Source organism: Silurus meridionalis, chromosome 15 (assembly GCF_014805685.1).
Source record: "Silurus meridionalis isolate SWU-2019-XX chromosome 15, ASM1480568v1, whole genome shotgun sequence".
In the NCBI taxonomy this organism is placed as follows: Eukaryota; Metazoa; Chordata; class Actinopteri; order Siluriformes; family Siluridae; genus Silurus; species Silurus meridionalis.
The window spans coordinates 15,455,909-15,469,777 of NC_060898.1; the positions used below are offsets into that span (position 1 = coordinate 15,455,909).

The following is a 13,869-nucleotide window of genomic DNA, read 5'->3' on the forward strand; positions in this document are numbered from 1 at the left end:
GAGGAGCATGGATAACAACCTGGTGACTGACAGACAGACAGACAGACACAGGACCTGCCTTGGGTGCTAATGTGGCCGTTTAGATTCTGTCTGCACCTAAACTAAGTACATGGTTTTTTTTTAGCTAGGCTGAAAAACAGGCTTTCAGACTGCCTGTACATAAAAAATAGGCTGATCAGGTGGAGCTGCTGAGGTGACAAAGCGGCATGTTGACTTATTAAAATATTTATTAATTATGGGTTTAACTGTACGGGTATTCGTGCCGAAATTTTTCAGTACAGGGCTTTAAGGTTCGGTACACATGTACTGAATGTAATCCATTTTACATGCGGAACATAGTTAACATCTTAGTTCCCCAGGAAATTATTAAATGATGGCTCGCACGTTTGATTAGCCTCCGCCTTAAGCATTGGCTGCTCACTCCGTAATGGAAATAAGATTTGTTTTGCGCATGCATGAAAACGCTAAATAATCCATATCGCTAGTGTTAGTATCGATATGGACTCTTGCGATTTGTGTCAAGCATCAAGAATTACTCTTTAAAGGGCAAAATCCTGACAATTCCACATATTGAGGGAGTAAAAGTATGAACGATGGAAGGAATGAAGACATTTGTTAAAGTATTCTGAAATAAGTTGAACAGTTAAGCAGAAAATTAAAATCAAAAACACACAAACACCTGTACTAAACAAATGGGCTCCAACAAATCTAAACTATTTAATTAAAATGTTCCATTTATATATTTTTATTTAATTAATTGAATTGTTTGCTCAAATTCATCAAAATAATTAAAATGTGTATTGCATTGATTAGACTTTATTCTATTTTATTTTTTATAAAATATTTTATATATTATTCAAACAAGCATGCATTTTATTTTAAATTGTTTTTAATACGCAAACTGTTCAAAATGTTGATAACGGATGTTAATAATAAACTGATAAAAAACGACAAGCAATTTTATGTCTTTCATTTCTTCCCCCCAACCATACCGAAATTTCTTTGTCACAAGATACTTGCAACCAAAGACCAATCTCATTGTCAATAGGTTACATATTAAGGCCATGAGATAATATAATAAAAACTTGGTCATTTTTAGAGACAGTCAAAAAGCATATAATTGCAACAAGATATTTTAAGGACATCAGAAAATATGTAGAGAACACAGAATAATATTTAGTGGTAAAAAGAAAATATAAAGCGGACAAGATAATATTTCGGGACCAAAGACCATCTCATGGCCATAAGAAAATATGACAAAAGATTATACTTCTCAAGGTTTCAAATTATTTTGTTATGGCTACAAGCTGAGGTCTTGGCCATAAATTGTATGAGCTGAGCCCAAGATTTATCAGTTGTGAAAATGTCATACATGATGCATTAAGTCTATTCAATATATATTTTTATAATTAATAGTCAAATATTGTAAAGAAAAAATAACCACCATGTTATTGGTAGAATAGAACTGTATTATTCTCATAACCAAACTGTGTAATCCTGCCTCCCATTCAGCTTTAAAAACTCTCAGCGTAATGACCGAATATACTTTTGTGTGTTGAGCACACTGACTGTGGGCCTGCTTGGAACAGTGGATGAGATTCGAAACACTGCTTCCTTGTCTTTATTAGAGTTGTCGCTCATAAATGTCAGCACGAGGCACAGGCACGATGGGTAGCCATCATGAGGGCAATAGTTGTACAATATCGCCACAGAGTCGGGTATTGAACATGTATCTTGGGACTTGAGCAGCCTCTAAAATAAACATTAGCTATTTCCTTACAGCAGCATTCCTCGTGCTGAGTTGTGTGTGAATTGAATTGGGCGGCCCAGCATGAAAGGTCATTCATCTCCCTATTCAGTGTGGTTTTCAAACATTCATGCAAAAAGTCAATTCTATCTCTCTATATTGAGATATTGACTTCAGAAATATCGGATTTTTATGCGGCGATGTGACATTAGCACTTGTTTAAATGTGGAAAATGTGGGCCTATGTAGTTTCAATAACAAGTCTAAACTCATTTACATTCCTAATTACAATTCCAAAATCACTCATGATTAATGTGGTACTTATTATCTCATATTTGAGAACGTTTAATCTGTTCCTCAGTGGCTTGGGGATTTGGGTGCAGTGAGAGAAGATCCCATAGTGGAGAAAAGTCTCAGTGTTTACAGACACTATATAAACCAGATTCCTTTCGGACTGCAGGAGAGGACTTTACTCTCCTATAAAAAACCCTAACTCCCAGTAAAAAAAAAAAAAAAAAAAAAAACAGCAGTGCAAATAAGTCCCCCATGATTTAGGCAGGTTAGCACAATCAATAGCCTGTGTGTGCATTGAATTACATGACTGTTAGGCTAGCTGCTATCTTACTGTTGCTGGCACACTCCATGGTAGCCATTCCCAGCATCCTATACTGCGTGAATGCATGACGCATGAATGAAACCCACACACATACCAGCGATGCAAATGAGCTCAGATCTAGTCTCGTCTAACTATCTCCACTATTTATGTGCAATCCTGTTTTTGTGGCATCTATGCAAAAAACAAGCCTCTTGTGGAAATATGCTATTTCCAGCACTGTTTGCTGAGCTATATTTGGCTGTGGATGTACAGACGGGGAAGCAGGCCCCTACAGACGCAAGCGGGTGAGTGTTACCTGAGTGAGACAGCAAGTGCATCCTCAGGCGTAGGCTGTCTAGGAAGCGCTTGCCGCACAGCTCACAGCCGTAGGTCTTCATTCCGCTGTGCAGCTTCCTGCGGAGAGAGGCAAGGCAAAACAACATCAGTGACGGCTTCGCTGCCAGCTCCGTTTATTTAACTCGCATAAAGACACGACGTGCAACACCCTCAAGTACACAATGTACATGATTTGATTAGGACGTGATGCGGTAAAGACGGAACAGTGCAATTTTGCTGTGGAAATAAGACTAGAGGAGCCCCGACAAGTCAGGGACAAAATTGTGCCATAATGGTTGCAGTATATTATTAGCAATCATTAGACAGAAAAACAACAAAAAAAAATCCATCTACTTTAAACCTTTGGTTTGTATTTCAAAAAAATGACAAACCAAGTCAAAAGAACTAAGACAAAAGGTTAAGGGAATTACCTTATAAAGCTGAAGTAATTTGTTAACCATTCAAAGAACCTATAAGGTGCCTGTTATTAGTTTATTTGTAACTATAGGAAATGAAACTAAAGCACATCAGTATATACGTATAAAAAAAAAAGAACAGAGAGACAACTAACTAGTCATCCTTAACAGGTGGCAGATGTGTACAGAAGAATTTAGTTGGCTTGGATACTGACAAAATCTGTTCCATCACCACAAATCTTGAAATTTAAACAATTTTTTACTACAGTTGCTTTAATTCTATCTCTATGAATCGATCCAAATATCCTGCCACGGAGTTTTACAATCTACACTGCTACAATGAATATGTGTAAATCAAGCAAGATCTTGCCATAATAGAAAACAGAGAAAAACTAAAATGCTGCACCACAAGTCAAATAACACAGAATGCTTTTTTACAACAAATTCCCTTTGAGACAATTTTCCCAAAGCAAAAAATGTAGGAAGTAATTTCCTCAACTTATGGCACATAAGGCTTGAGTGCCATTGTTCATTTATGCAGACTGTCAGCAGGAATGAAGGAGCTCTTTGTTTGTACAGAAACATATAGATGGCCTTTAAGCCCAAAGATGGTGGATTTACTTAACTGCAGGGCCGGCTGATTTTCATCCCTCCAGGCAGCGCTGCTAACAAAGCACCATCCTCTTAAGACGTAAGGTGAAACATACATAGGGATACTTATACACAGGGATGTAGTGGAGAACAGAAATGTTCTGTAAAGCTGATATGTTAGGGTAGGATGGTGTTTGCAAAAAAACTGTACATTCGCATACATAAATCAGAGCATTAGGACTAGGACTATGGTGCTCATGATAATACTGCAACCGTGATCATTTTGGGCAAGATTTCAAAGATAACGAATGAAAAAATTAAAGAACTAAAAGTTGGCTTATTTTTCCTGAAAATACTATAATTTAGTAAATGGTACAAACCTGATTAAACCATGATATGAAACTAATACTGACAAAAACCCATCCAAGATCTATGATTGGTTTAGGGTTTCCATTTCTCATTTATTAAGTCCTGCCTTATACTCAACACTTGGCAAATATTTCCTACCCACTGAATAATCCATAAAATATACCATTAAAAAGTGAGTTCAATCAACTGTCCAAATCAATCTAGCAATTTGATAGCAAGCAAATCACGAAAAATATTAGCCTAACATATATTAATACGAATGACATCCAACGTTCATAATGCGTGTTGGGTCAGTCAATGCTAACTCTGTTCACAACATAAAGGATGCCAGTAGAAAATGTCAGAAATGTCAAATCTGATCCAATACAGCTGTTTTTGCCGACTAACTCACTTCTAACACGGTTTAAGCTTCCTGACCTATTGAGCTAGCATGAGGATATGTTTTTCATGGCACACTTCTGAGTACCAAATACTGTAAATAGAAAAGTAAAAGCAGCAAACAATCTAGTCATTCATGCCTGTATCAAGTCCGTAACAGATAGATGTACCAATCTGACACCGTCTAACAAAAAATGCCATGTTGTATTTAATATCCCTGCACTTTCAGAATTGACTGATCGATCGCCACAGCCGGGTGATAAAACGATTTCATTCTTGTTTTCTCAGCACTATGTTGCAGAGTTAATCCAGGGAAAGAGCAGATCCAACACCAGACACCTGCCGATATATCTAAGTGTTTAAAGGTAATTACGATTGCGGCAATTAGCATGCCGGATTGACCCTGTGACCCGCGTGAGGATTAGACTGAACCAGTGAACGTCCGTGTGTGACTTTCTCAGCGAAGACAACAAAAAGAACGGGCGTATGTGAATCTTTACCCAAGCTAATCATCAGACACATTGCATCCTCACAAAGATAAGCCAAAGCAAGAGTCAACAACGAAGGATTACCCAACTCAGGTTGGTTAAAAGCCAAGTGACTACCCATAAAAGATATGATATTGGGCTTTGGCAGGTTAAACTGGTTTATTGGGTTTATTGTTTTATGGATGCCCTTGCTTAAGTGGGCTGCAGTGGAGCAACAGGCTGCACAAAGTAAGAACGCTGGCGATGCGTTACAAGTGGTGAGCCGAATTAGTTTTTATTAGCATACTTACAGCACGTGGTAATTGTTTCCAGAGTAGTAATTAGCTCATTGTTTGCACCTCGCTGCCAAAAGTATATGTGTTTAACAAGAACCAAAGGACAGGCATCTTCTATTTCAATTTATGCCTTAGCTTTTTTGAAAAGCAAAGCTACAACATGGATTATTGTAATTACATTAAGTATTGGGGTAATACTAGAGTATTATTATTATAATTGTTAATATATTTTTTGCATATCTTAATGATAAAAGATGCGCTATACGAGGAAATCTATTTAATATTAAAGAGTATAAAAGGTATAAGATGAGCAGTAAGAATCCTAGACTCAAACATATTTGCAGAAAGCTGATTGTTCGGGTTGGTCATTCGTGGAAAGAAGAGCGATTAACAAAAAGGGGCTGCAATTATTTTTTGTAATGCTTGTGTGTTGGCATTATGAGCTTAGCTCCTAAATTTCTAAAGGATGTGGCGAAAAAAAAAATGAATGGAAAACCGTTTTGGGCACCAAGTAGAGAAAGGGAAAAATGCGGAAAATAAACAAAAGAACGAAGGGAAAAAATCTGTAACACGTCCAAAAATCCTGATGGCTGTCTTCTGGATGGGGATTGTGGAGACCTGACGAACAAAGGAAAGAATGAAGCAGCAGAGCCCTTTGGCAAGCTGTAAGTAATTAAAAAGGCCTGTAAACGCCTCCCAGGATAAAGGGCACTTCAAAAGGCAGGCGGGCGAGTGAACGAGTGCTGCACACACACACACAAAAAAAAAAGAATGCCGGGGGGTTCGAGGTGGCGCTCTGAAAACCCATGGGTCTAAACACCTTTGGGTGGCACAGCTGTGCAACCTGGGCATACTGTACTTTACAGTCCACAAATACCTCAATTTGACCTCAATCGGGCCTTTAGTCCAGAAAGTGTTTGTTACAGTGTCCAGGTTTATCTGAGAAATTGAAGAAGACCAGATCAACCAAAGGAGTAGCTGACTCAAACTAGAAATGCACTAGAAACTTGTGGAGAGATTGGGCAGATCTTTATTGAGATCAGGTTGAAATGGTATGCCTGGTTAATGAGATTTATCATGGGTGCTTTAACCTTAAGTTGGGATGACCCTGTAGACCCTGGGGGCGGTAAGTGGAATAAAAAAAGGATACAGCTAGTGCCTGTGAACTCTACCCATTATTACTAGGTTGTATTTCCCAGACAACCAGAAGTGACCTCTGTTTATGACACACACACACACACTCTTTCGTAAGTGTGAACTGTAGCAGCTCCATTTCCCCTTAGGTCTCTCAAACCAGCTGTGCTTTTAATTTGCTACAGAAACTGTATATAGCTTGTGTGTGTGTGTGTGTGTTCTTGCTAGATAAAGAGATGGCGAGCAGAACGACGATTGCCTGAAAACAGACCGACTGTAGTCATTAAGGAAGCAGACGTAAAACTCTCTCAAGCCATTTACTCAGTTAATAAGCGACTTTGTCCTACAGCGAGTTTTGACAACGGCAATAAATTTCAAATTTATGTCAACAAAACATATGCTGAACACCTCATTTCAGAGGCGGCGTGGCGTGCTGGCTCGTAAATCAGGGCCGTGTTTGAAACCCGAGTAGATTACGGGGGCTGTGTTATTGAGTTGTTGCGGCTCGGCCTATATAAATCTGAACTTTCTCGCTCTGGAGTAGGCCCCTGAGCCGTCCATCATACCCGGGAGCTCCCCTGTCACGCCGGCCTGCTCGCTGCCTCCTGGCAAGATGGCGCTGTTGAAACTTCTCCGCGACTTCTGCTGCTCCTGCAGCCACGAACAAACACCAACTGGCCAGAAACACACCATTAAGTAGCATCAGATGGAACTGAATGACTTTAGATCTCCTCGATAAAATCGCCCCTTGAAAAAGGACCAAAACACCCCAGCAAAAATTAATTGAGGGAGACAAAGCTGTATCTCGAAGCAACTATAAACCATGCTTCATTGTCCATCTACTATCATGCTCTGCTGTGTCCTTTGTCCCTAACTAATCCAGACACCAAAAATTCTAGCTTTGTTCATAGTATGACGATAGAGTTTAAAAAATATATATATATATAATTTAATGCAAAATTGATCAAATTAAATAAAAAAAAAAATGAAAGTGAATTTTTGTGGAGTCTATAAACAGTTTGTAACTGTGATTGTGTTACAGTAAGATAAAACAAAGTTGCCTCAATATCTTTCAAAACATATCCTGTGTCCATACTACACTATACTTTCAACACTCATCACAATCAAACCGATATGTAATAAAAAGCCTACTGAAAGTATGTTTCTTTCCTGTTTTCCACTGCAGTTCTAAGCATAGCAACAAAGTAAGAAAAAAAAATACAACAAATTTGTTGTTTCTAATAAAATGTATAAGAATTATAAAATTTTTTACCAGGCAATTTGCATGTGGGCTGATTTTAACCGGATTTTAAACAAGTTCAGTTATATAAGTTCAGCATATAAGTGGATGAGCAGCAAACAACCAACTACAGAATCAATAAAAGGTGGAGGAAAGGGGTGGTATAAAAAGACGGTGCCTGAGAACAGCAACATTTACGACGTACAGGCTGCCAGATCTCCTATTCAACAGCCTTTTGCAAAGTCCCACTCAGAGCTTTTTTTTTAAGGAGAAAAAAAAAAAAACCATGCCGCTCCATGTGCGCAGTCGGATTATGGTATTTGTTAAAAGAGGTCCAACAATGCAGAGAGCGCCAGAGAGGGAGAGAGAAAGCAGGAGGGGGTGAGAGAGCGAGCAATCTGTCAGTTCATCGTGTTGCTGGCTCTTAATAGAGATCTCAGTCAGGTGTTGACACCACGCTGCCAAAACATTACCATAATGATGATTAATGCTAATTGACTTTTCTATGGACGCCCTCTTGAAGATGACCGCTCCACTGACCTCCCCAATAAACAAAGCATGCACAGAAATCTATTTCTAGAGAAAATTTATACTCGATAGAAAAAAAAAAAGTCTCTCAATAATAATAATAATAACAAAAACATACTGCATTCAAAACATATGCACCAATTTAATAGCAGTAAATGCAGAGCAAATCTCAGAAATGTGACCATATAATATTCACATCATGATGCCTTGATGGCACAGTACACTTTTCTGAGACATAGCAATAACGTTTTTCTGCTGTTAAATTCTCGATCCTTTTTTATTAAAAGGTGTAATTTTCTACAATAGCAGTTCAGAGTGAAGTGTATATTAATGTGCTTGTTCTTATATGGAACTGCTTATTTTGGACACTATGTAAATAGATTAAAAAATGATGTAAATGTTAATATGGTGACATTCTGTAAGGAGACCATAGAAGGAGTCTCCAGTGTCAGTGTTTTGTAACAGTCAGAGATAAATGGTTTAAGACAGGGGCACAAATTTTGTGATTACTGAGAAATCACACACACACACACACACTTTATGCATATGTATGTTTATTATTACTAAAACCATACTAAAACCAAATTTTGTGAATACTGAGAAATCACACACACACACACACACACACACACACATATGCATAAAGTATGTTTATTATTACTAAAACCATACTCAACATAAAGCATGAAGACAAAATACATTTTGTAAATGTTTTAAAGCTATTATGGTGTTTTTAATTACATAAAACATCAGGACACCAAACGAAACTTTTGCTACGTTTCCACACAGACAGTTTTAATTGCCGCATGTGTACACTACTAGCGGATTTTGGTGCTTTATTTAAGCCTTGGCACATTAGTAAAACAATGTTTAGGGATTAAAAATTATTTTTTGGTGGAGTTTATTTTTTATTTTTATATCTGAGAAAAGAAAGGACGTTGTGAATAAATGTGTTGCATTAAAGGTTTTCATTTCGCCACATATTTATTTAATTATAAATTTATATAAAAACAATGGTCACAGAAATGCATTAATAAAATTAGTGCTGTTAAAATGAATTGGTTAATTTTGACAGCCCATATATATATTATATATATTATATATATATATATATATATATATATATATATATATATATATATATATATATATATATATATATATATATATATATATATATATATATATATATATATATATATATATATATATATATATATATATATATATATATGTATATACACATATATATATATATATACACATATACATTATATATATATATATCTATCTATCTATATCTATATATATAATTAATATTTTGATTAATAGATAAAAATATGACCAGTCTAATGACTCATTTTTATTACTGGAATCATACCATATCCTTTTTTTTTTTTTTCTTTTTTTTTTTGTAAGCAGTATAGTCACTCATTATTGTTCCTTAAAAAAACATTAGAAAACTGATTCAAAGATAAAAACTTAAACTTAAAACTTTTATCATCTTAAACTATTAAAGATAAATACAGAAACCAAGTAAATTGTTGTCCACATTGAAGTATAATGAAACTTTTGTATATCTTTAATAAAGCAACCATTCTCTTTTGCTTGCAATCTATTAGTAGACCTAAATACTGTGTGCATATTATTGAGAATTTTTTTTTTGCAGAAATATAAAACCAGATACAGATGAGAAGCATTTTAATGTAATGCTAAAGCTTGTCCCTGGTTGCAGAGCATCTAAGGACAAAGTCACAGTCACTCCTGAGCTTTAACCAAAACTGTGGAACAATCCAAACCATACCCAAATTACAACGTGCAAAAGTACATTATAAAAGGTCAGCTGCACAATAGGTAGTTTTTACTTCCCCAGTTTAATGGCAATAATGTTTGAAATAAACACAATAAACTTTGATCGCAGTGTTTACGTCTCACACCATCAGATAGCTACACTAACTTTCTGCGGCAGCTTGGTTTTATTTTCCACAGTTGTGCTAGACAGGACCAGTGAGTCCCCAGTCCTTTCCACCACATTAGGAGTGAATGAGGCAGGCAATAGTGAATCAGATGGTGGAGGAAAAAAAAAAAAAAGAAACAGCACCAGAAGCAGTACTAAGACCGACTAAGACCGTGCAATTACAATGTTTATGTACCCTGCCATCAACACATTTACAACAGGATTGCGGAAGCACGACATAGATAAAATATCATTCTGGATTATACAGCATCATATTGCGGTTATGATGTGCCTAGCACTCAATCAGAGCACATGATACAAGCCATTCATAATATAGTTTATTGCTTTACGATCGGGTTTGAATCATGTGGAGTTGATTTATCTAAACAGAAAAGCTTATCTGAAGAATCAGAGAGAGGTCACGATAACCAAAACACGTAATAAAATTTAATGATTCTTAGATTTGTTATACTTTATACACACACACACACACACACACACACACACACACACACACACACACACACACACACACACACACAATAATTGGAAATATTGGGTATAATCGGAAATATTGATTCAGTTATCAGGGCAGTAAGACAGTAAAACTAAACTAAACTTTAAAACTTAAATTATATACATTTGAATTTAAAGTGAATTGTATTTTAAGATATGGCAAAAATTTGATATATTTTGTAGTAGTTGAACATTGTTTTATAGCAGGTAATATATATGTAGATAAGACTAGGCTCACTTTACTGCCCATTTGTTGCACAACTGATTCCATTAATGGGAATATGTATCTTTCATCTGATACACAAATGTTAAAAATGATTGTGCGTCAGTGGATAACTTTCCACAGGGCTACATACAGCCGCATACTGCGATTACAATCTGCATACATTAAAACAATGCTAAACCTTTGATGCAACACATTGATCATAATTATTCCTGCTTTTAAGATCATGATGATAAAACCACACCAGACATAAAAGGCTTTTGACTGACACAAATGAAATATTCTGACTGATGCCTTTCAGTGTCTACCATCCCTGCCTTTGTCTCAAGATCCTTCTCCTTTCCCCCTTTTCTTTGCCCTCCCCCAATAAAATCGTATCAAACGGCACGGCAAGGCTCGGCGGTGCTGGATGTTTATTAGTGTGTCGCCTCGCACATATCAATGACTCGGGCCGCTGTCCCCGCGGCGCGACGTTCATATGAATTCCAGCCACACTCGCAGAGGCTGCAGACACGTGCTGAGCATAACTGAGTAGCAGCGAGAACGGAAGCAGGGGGGAGAAGAAAGAAAAAAAGAGAGACGCTGTCTTTGTTATGACACAGCCAGAGCTCTTATTCAGAACACACACACATTAATATACTCACGTCTCGCTCATACACTGCTTGACAGATAAGGATAGACAACGTTTTTATAGGCTGCACATTACATTGTGCGAGTAAAAGAAGAAATGGCACGATATCAAAGCCTTGAAGGGGATGTTATTCAAGGCACCAGGCTGAGAAACAGGGTTGAAGACACATCCAATTATCAATGGGTGGTGAATAAGGAGAAGGTTTTACAGTGCATGGAGAAGGTTATCAATAAGACATGGCCCGTTTTCCAGATCAATCTTGCTCGCTCTCGTGCCATGTCATTTGCTGAGAGTTTAAATAAGGCGGCATGCTGCCCTCCAGGCTTCCATGTGCGTCGCCTACAAGAAAGGGGCCTCTTCAATACAGGACAGTGAAGGTGTAGTGGGGAAACTGTGGTATTGTACAAAGCTTAGCTATGTTGTCCAAGGGTGTGACACGAAACTCCTTTCATTATGTCTACGAAGCCTCTTTTCAGTGGAGTCAACAGGCAGAAAACACAAGAGCTCTGTCAGAACCTGGTCTTAACGTGGCTCTCCTAATTGCGCTACCTGGAAAAAAATACAGAGAGAATGTGTTTCCCCTTCTAACCCACAATTTATACCTAGAGTTGCATCAGCTTGAAGGGTAGGATTCTCTGCTAATGCCGCTTTCACCTACAGCCATTATGAGGCAGCTTCTGCCATTAACCTTCGGACTAGCGGGCACTCGCTATGATCGGTACAGTTTCCAATATTATAGCATTTAAGGTAATTAATGGAGATCTCGCTTGCCAGATCTAATTTCCAGGTCACTTGTTTGCATATATTCCAAGCCTGTGCTTAGCGAATAGCCTGTTGATTTGGAATTTGGGATGCCTTAGCAACAGCTGTTGAAGCTCATCATATGGACAGTAAAAAAAATAGAGAGGATTAAAAGGAGTAGTCTGATCATGCATTAACAGATAGATAGCATATAGCTAGAAGTTTAACATTGAATACAAAAATTTACACCAAACATTCCTCGAACTGGAGAAAACTCTGCTCTTAGTGACCTTGGCAAAGTTTTTCGTGCCAAACAAGCTAGTTTTAGTATTTTGAAAAAAATGCTCATCTTTAGTCCCCAGAGTTCATACAGAATGGCATTAAAAACAAAAAAACAACCAATAAGTGCCATTTCTGTGTGCAGCAATGCCTTGCTAATGAGAGAGGTCAGAGCAAAATGGCCAGCCTGGATTGTGCTGACAGAAAATCATCTCAAAATGAAAAACATATCGGATGACACCAGAAAACCGGAATCTGAGGCTTCGGTATAGCCCTAAAACTGGACCGTTGAATATTGGGAAAATGATTTTATACATTGCACTGCTGACACATGACTGGTGTTCCTGTGAGTGGCTAGAGAGTGTACAAATAAAAATGTTTTCAATAATTTAGGCCACCCTTTTACAAATCCACAGTGACTCCACACTGAGAAAGACAGTTTTCTGAAGAAAGTGTAAAAAAAAAACAAAAAAAAACTACAGGTTTTAAAAAACAAACATATACAAAAGAGTAACTAAGACAAGAGTGTGCAGTTTAGATGCTAAACTACTAACTATAAGCACACATTATTTGTTAGCATAAGGAAAAAAACATGCATAAAAAAAAAAAAAATGTAACTTCTAATCCCAAACATAGTTAAATCAGTTAAATAAAATTTTGGACAAATTATTCCTTTAATTGTCAGGTGTAAGCTTGCAAACTTATTTTCCTTCTGCTTTACACCTAATAACAGAGGCACTTTCCATATCCGAATATAGCACTGCTTTTATTTTGTCTTTTCTTCTTTTTTTTCCTTTTCACAGTTTCTTACGTTCTTGTTTTCTTCTGCTCCCATTTGCTAGTCGTCAGATCAACGAGGTTAAGCATGCGCGAGCACTCCGCTGCTCTACAAAAAAGCTCCAGACAAGAGTTCCCTCTCTGTCATGCATTATTCATGAGCATCACCTTCATTCGGGTGGCAGAAACCTCAAGGATGCCTAACTTTAGGTCCTTTTTTTGTAAAAAGGCGACACACTCCATGTCCTGTATAATTTATTCTTGCCTCAGACGACTTGAAATATTTTGGGCCCTCTTGGTGTTGTAGTTTATATCTGCCAAGGCGGGTTTCTTCCTGTTCTAACAAGCGAGCACCTGTTACATTAATAAAGATGAAACCCAATAACAGCAATGTACATGATGGAATATGCAAAATAAATAAATAAATTGTTTGAAAAAAGTTAAGCAGAAAAACGCTACAGAATGAGAAAGCGGGCATCATGGCGCAGATGTTGTTTATCATGGGAAAAAACATTGCACCATCATATCACTTTGTGTCATCAGTATCACCACCTGGTACGACGTTCACTGTAAACAGCCGCGGCTCGGTTCTCTGGGCAGCAGTACAAGAGAGACTGAGGCTTGCACAGACCAGTCGACAAGGAGGTGA

At 37.3% G+C, this 13,869-nt stretch overlaps 1 protein-coding gene across 1 annotated transcript in view; it reads right to left on the minus strand.

Moving 5' to 3' along the window:
* zbtb16a (zinc finger and BTB domain containing 16a) overlaps window positions 1–13,869 on the minus strand; it is a 101,623-nt gene that overhangs the window by 52,919 nt on the left and 34,835 nt on the right. The window contains exon 3 of the mRNA XM_046867795.1: window positions 2,658–2,755. Within this exon, the coding sequence (XP_046723751.1) occupies window positions 2,658–2,755 (98 nt within the window). The remainder of the gene's footprint in view (window positions 1–2,657; window positions 2,756–13,869) is intronic.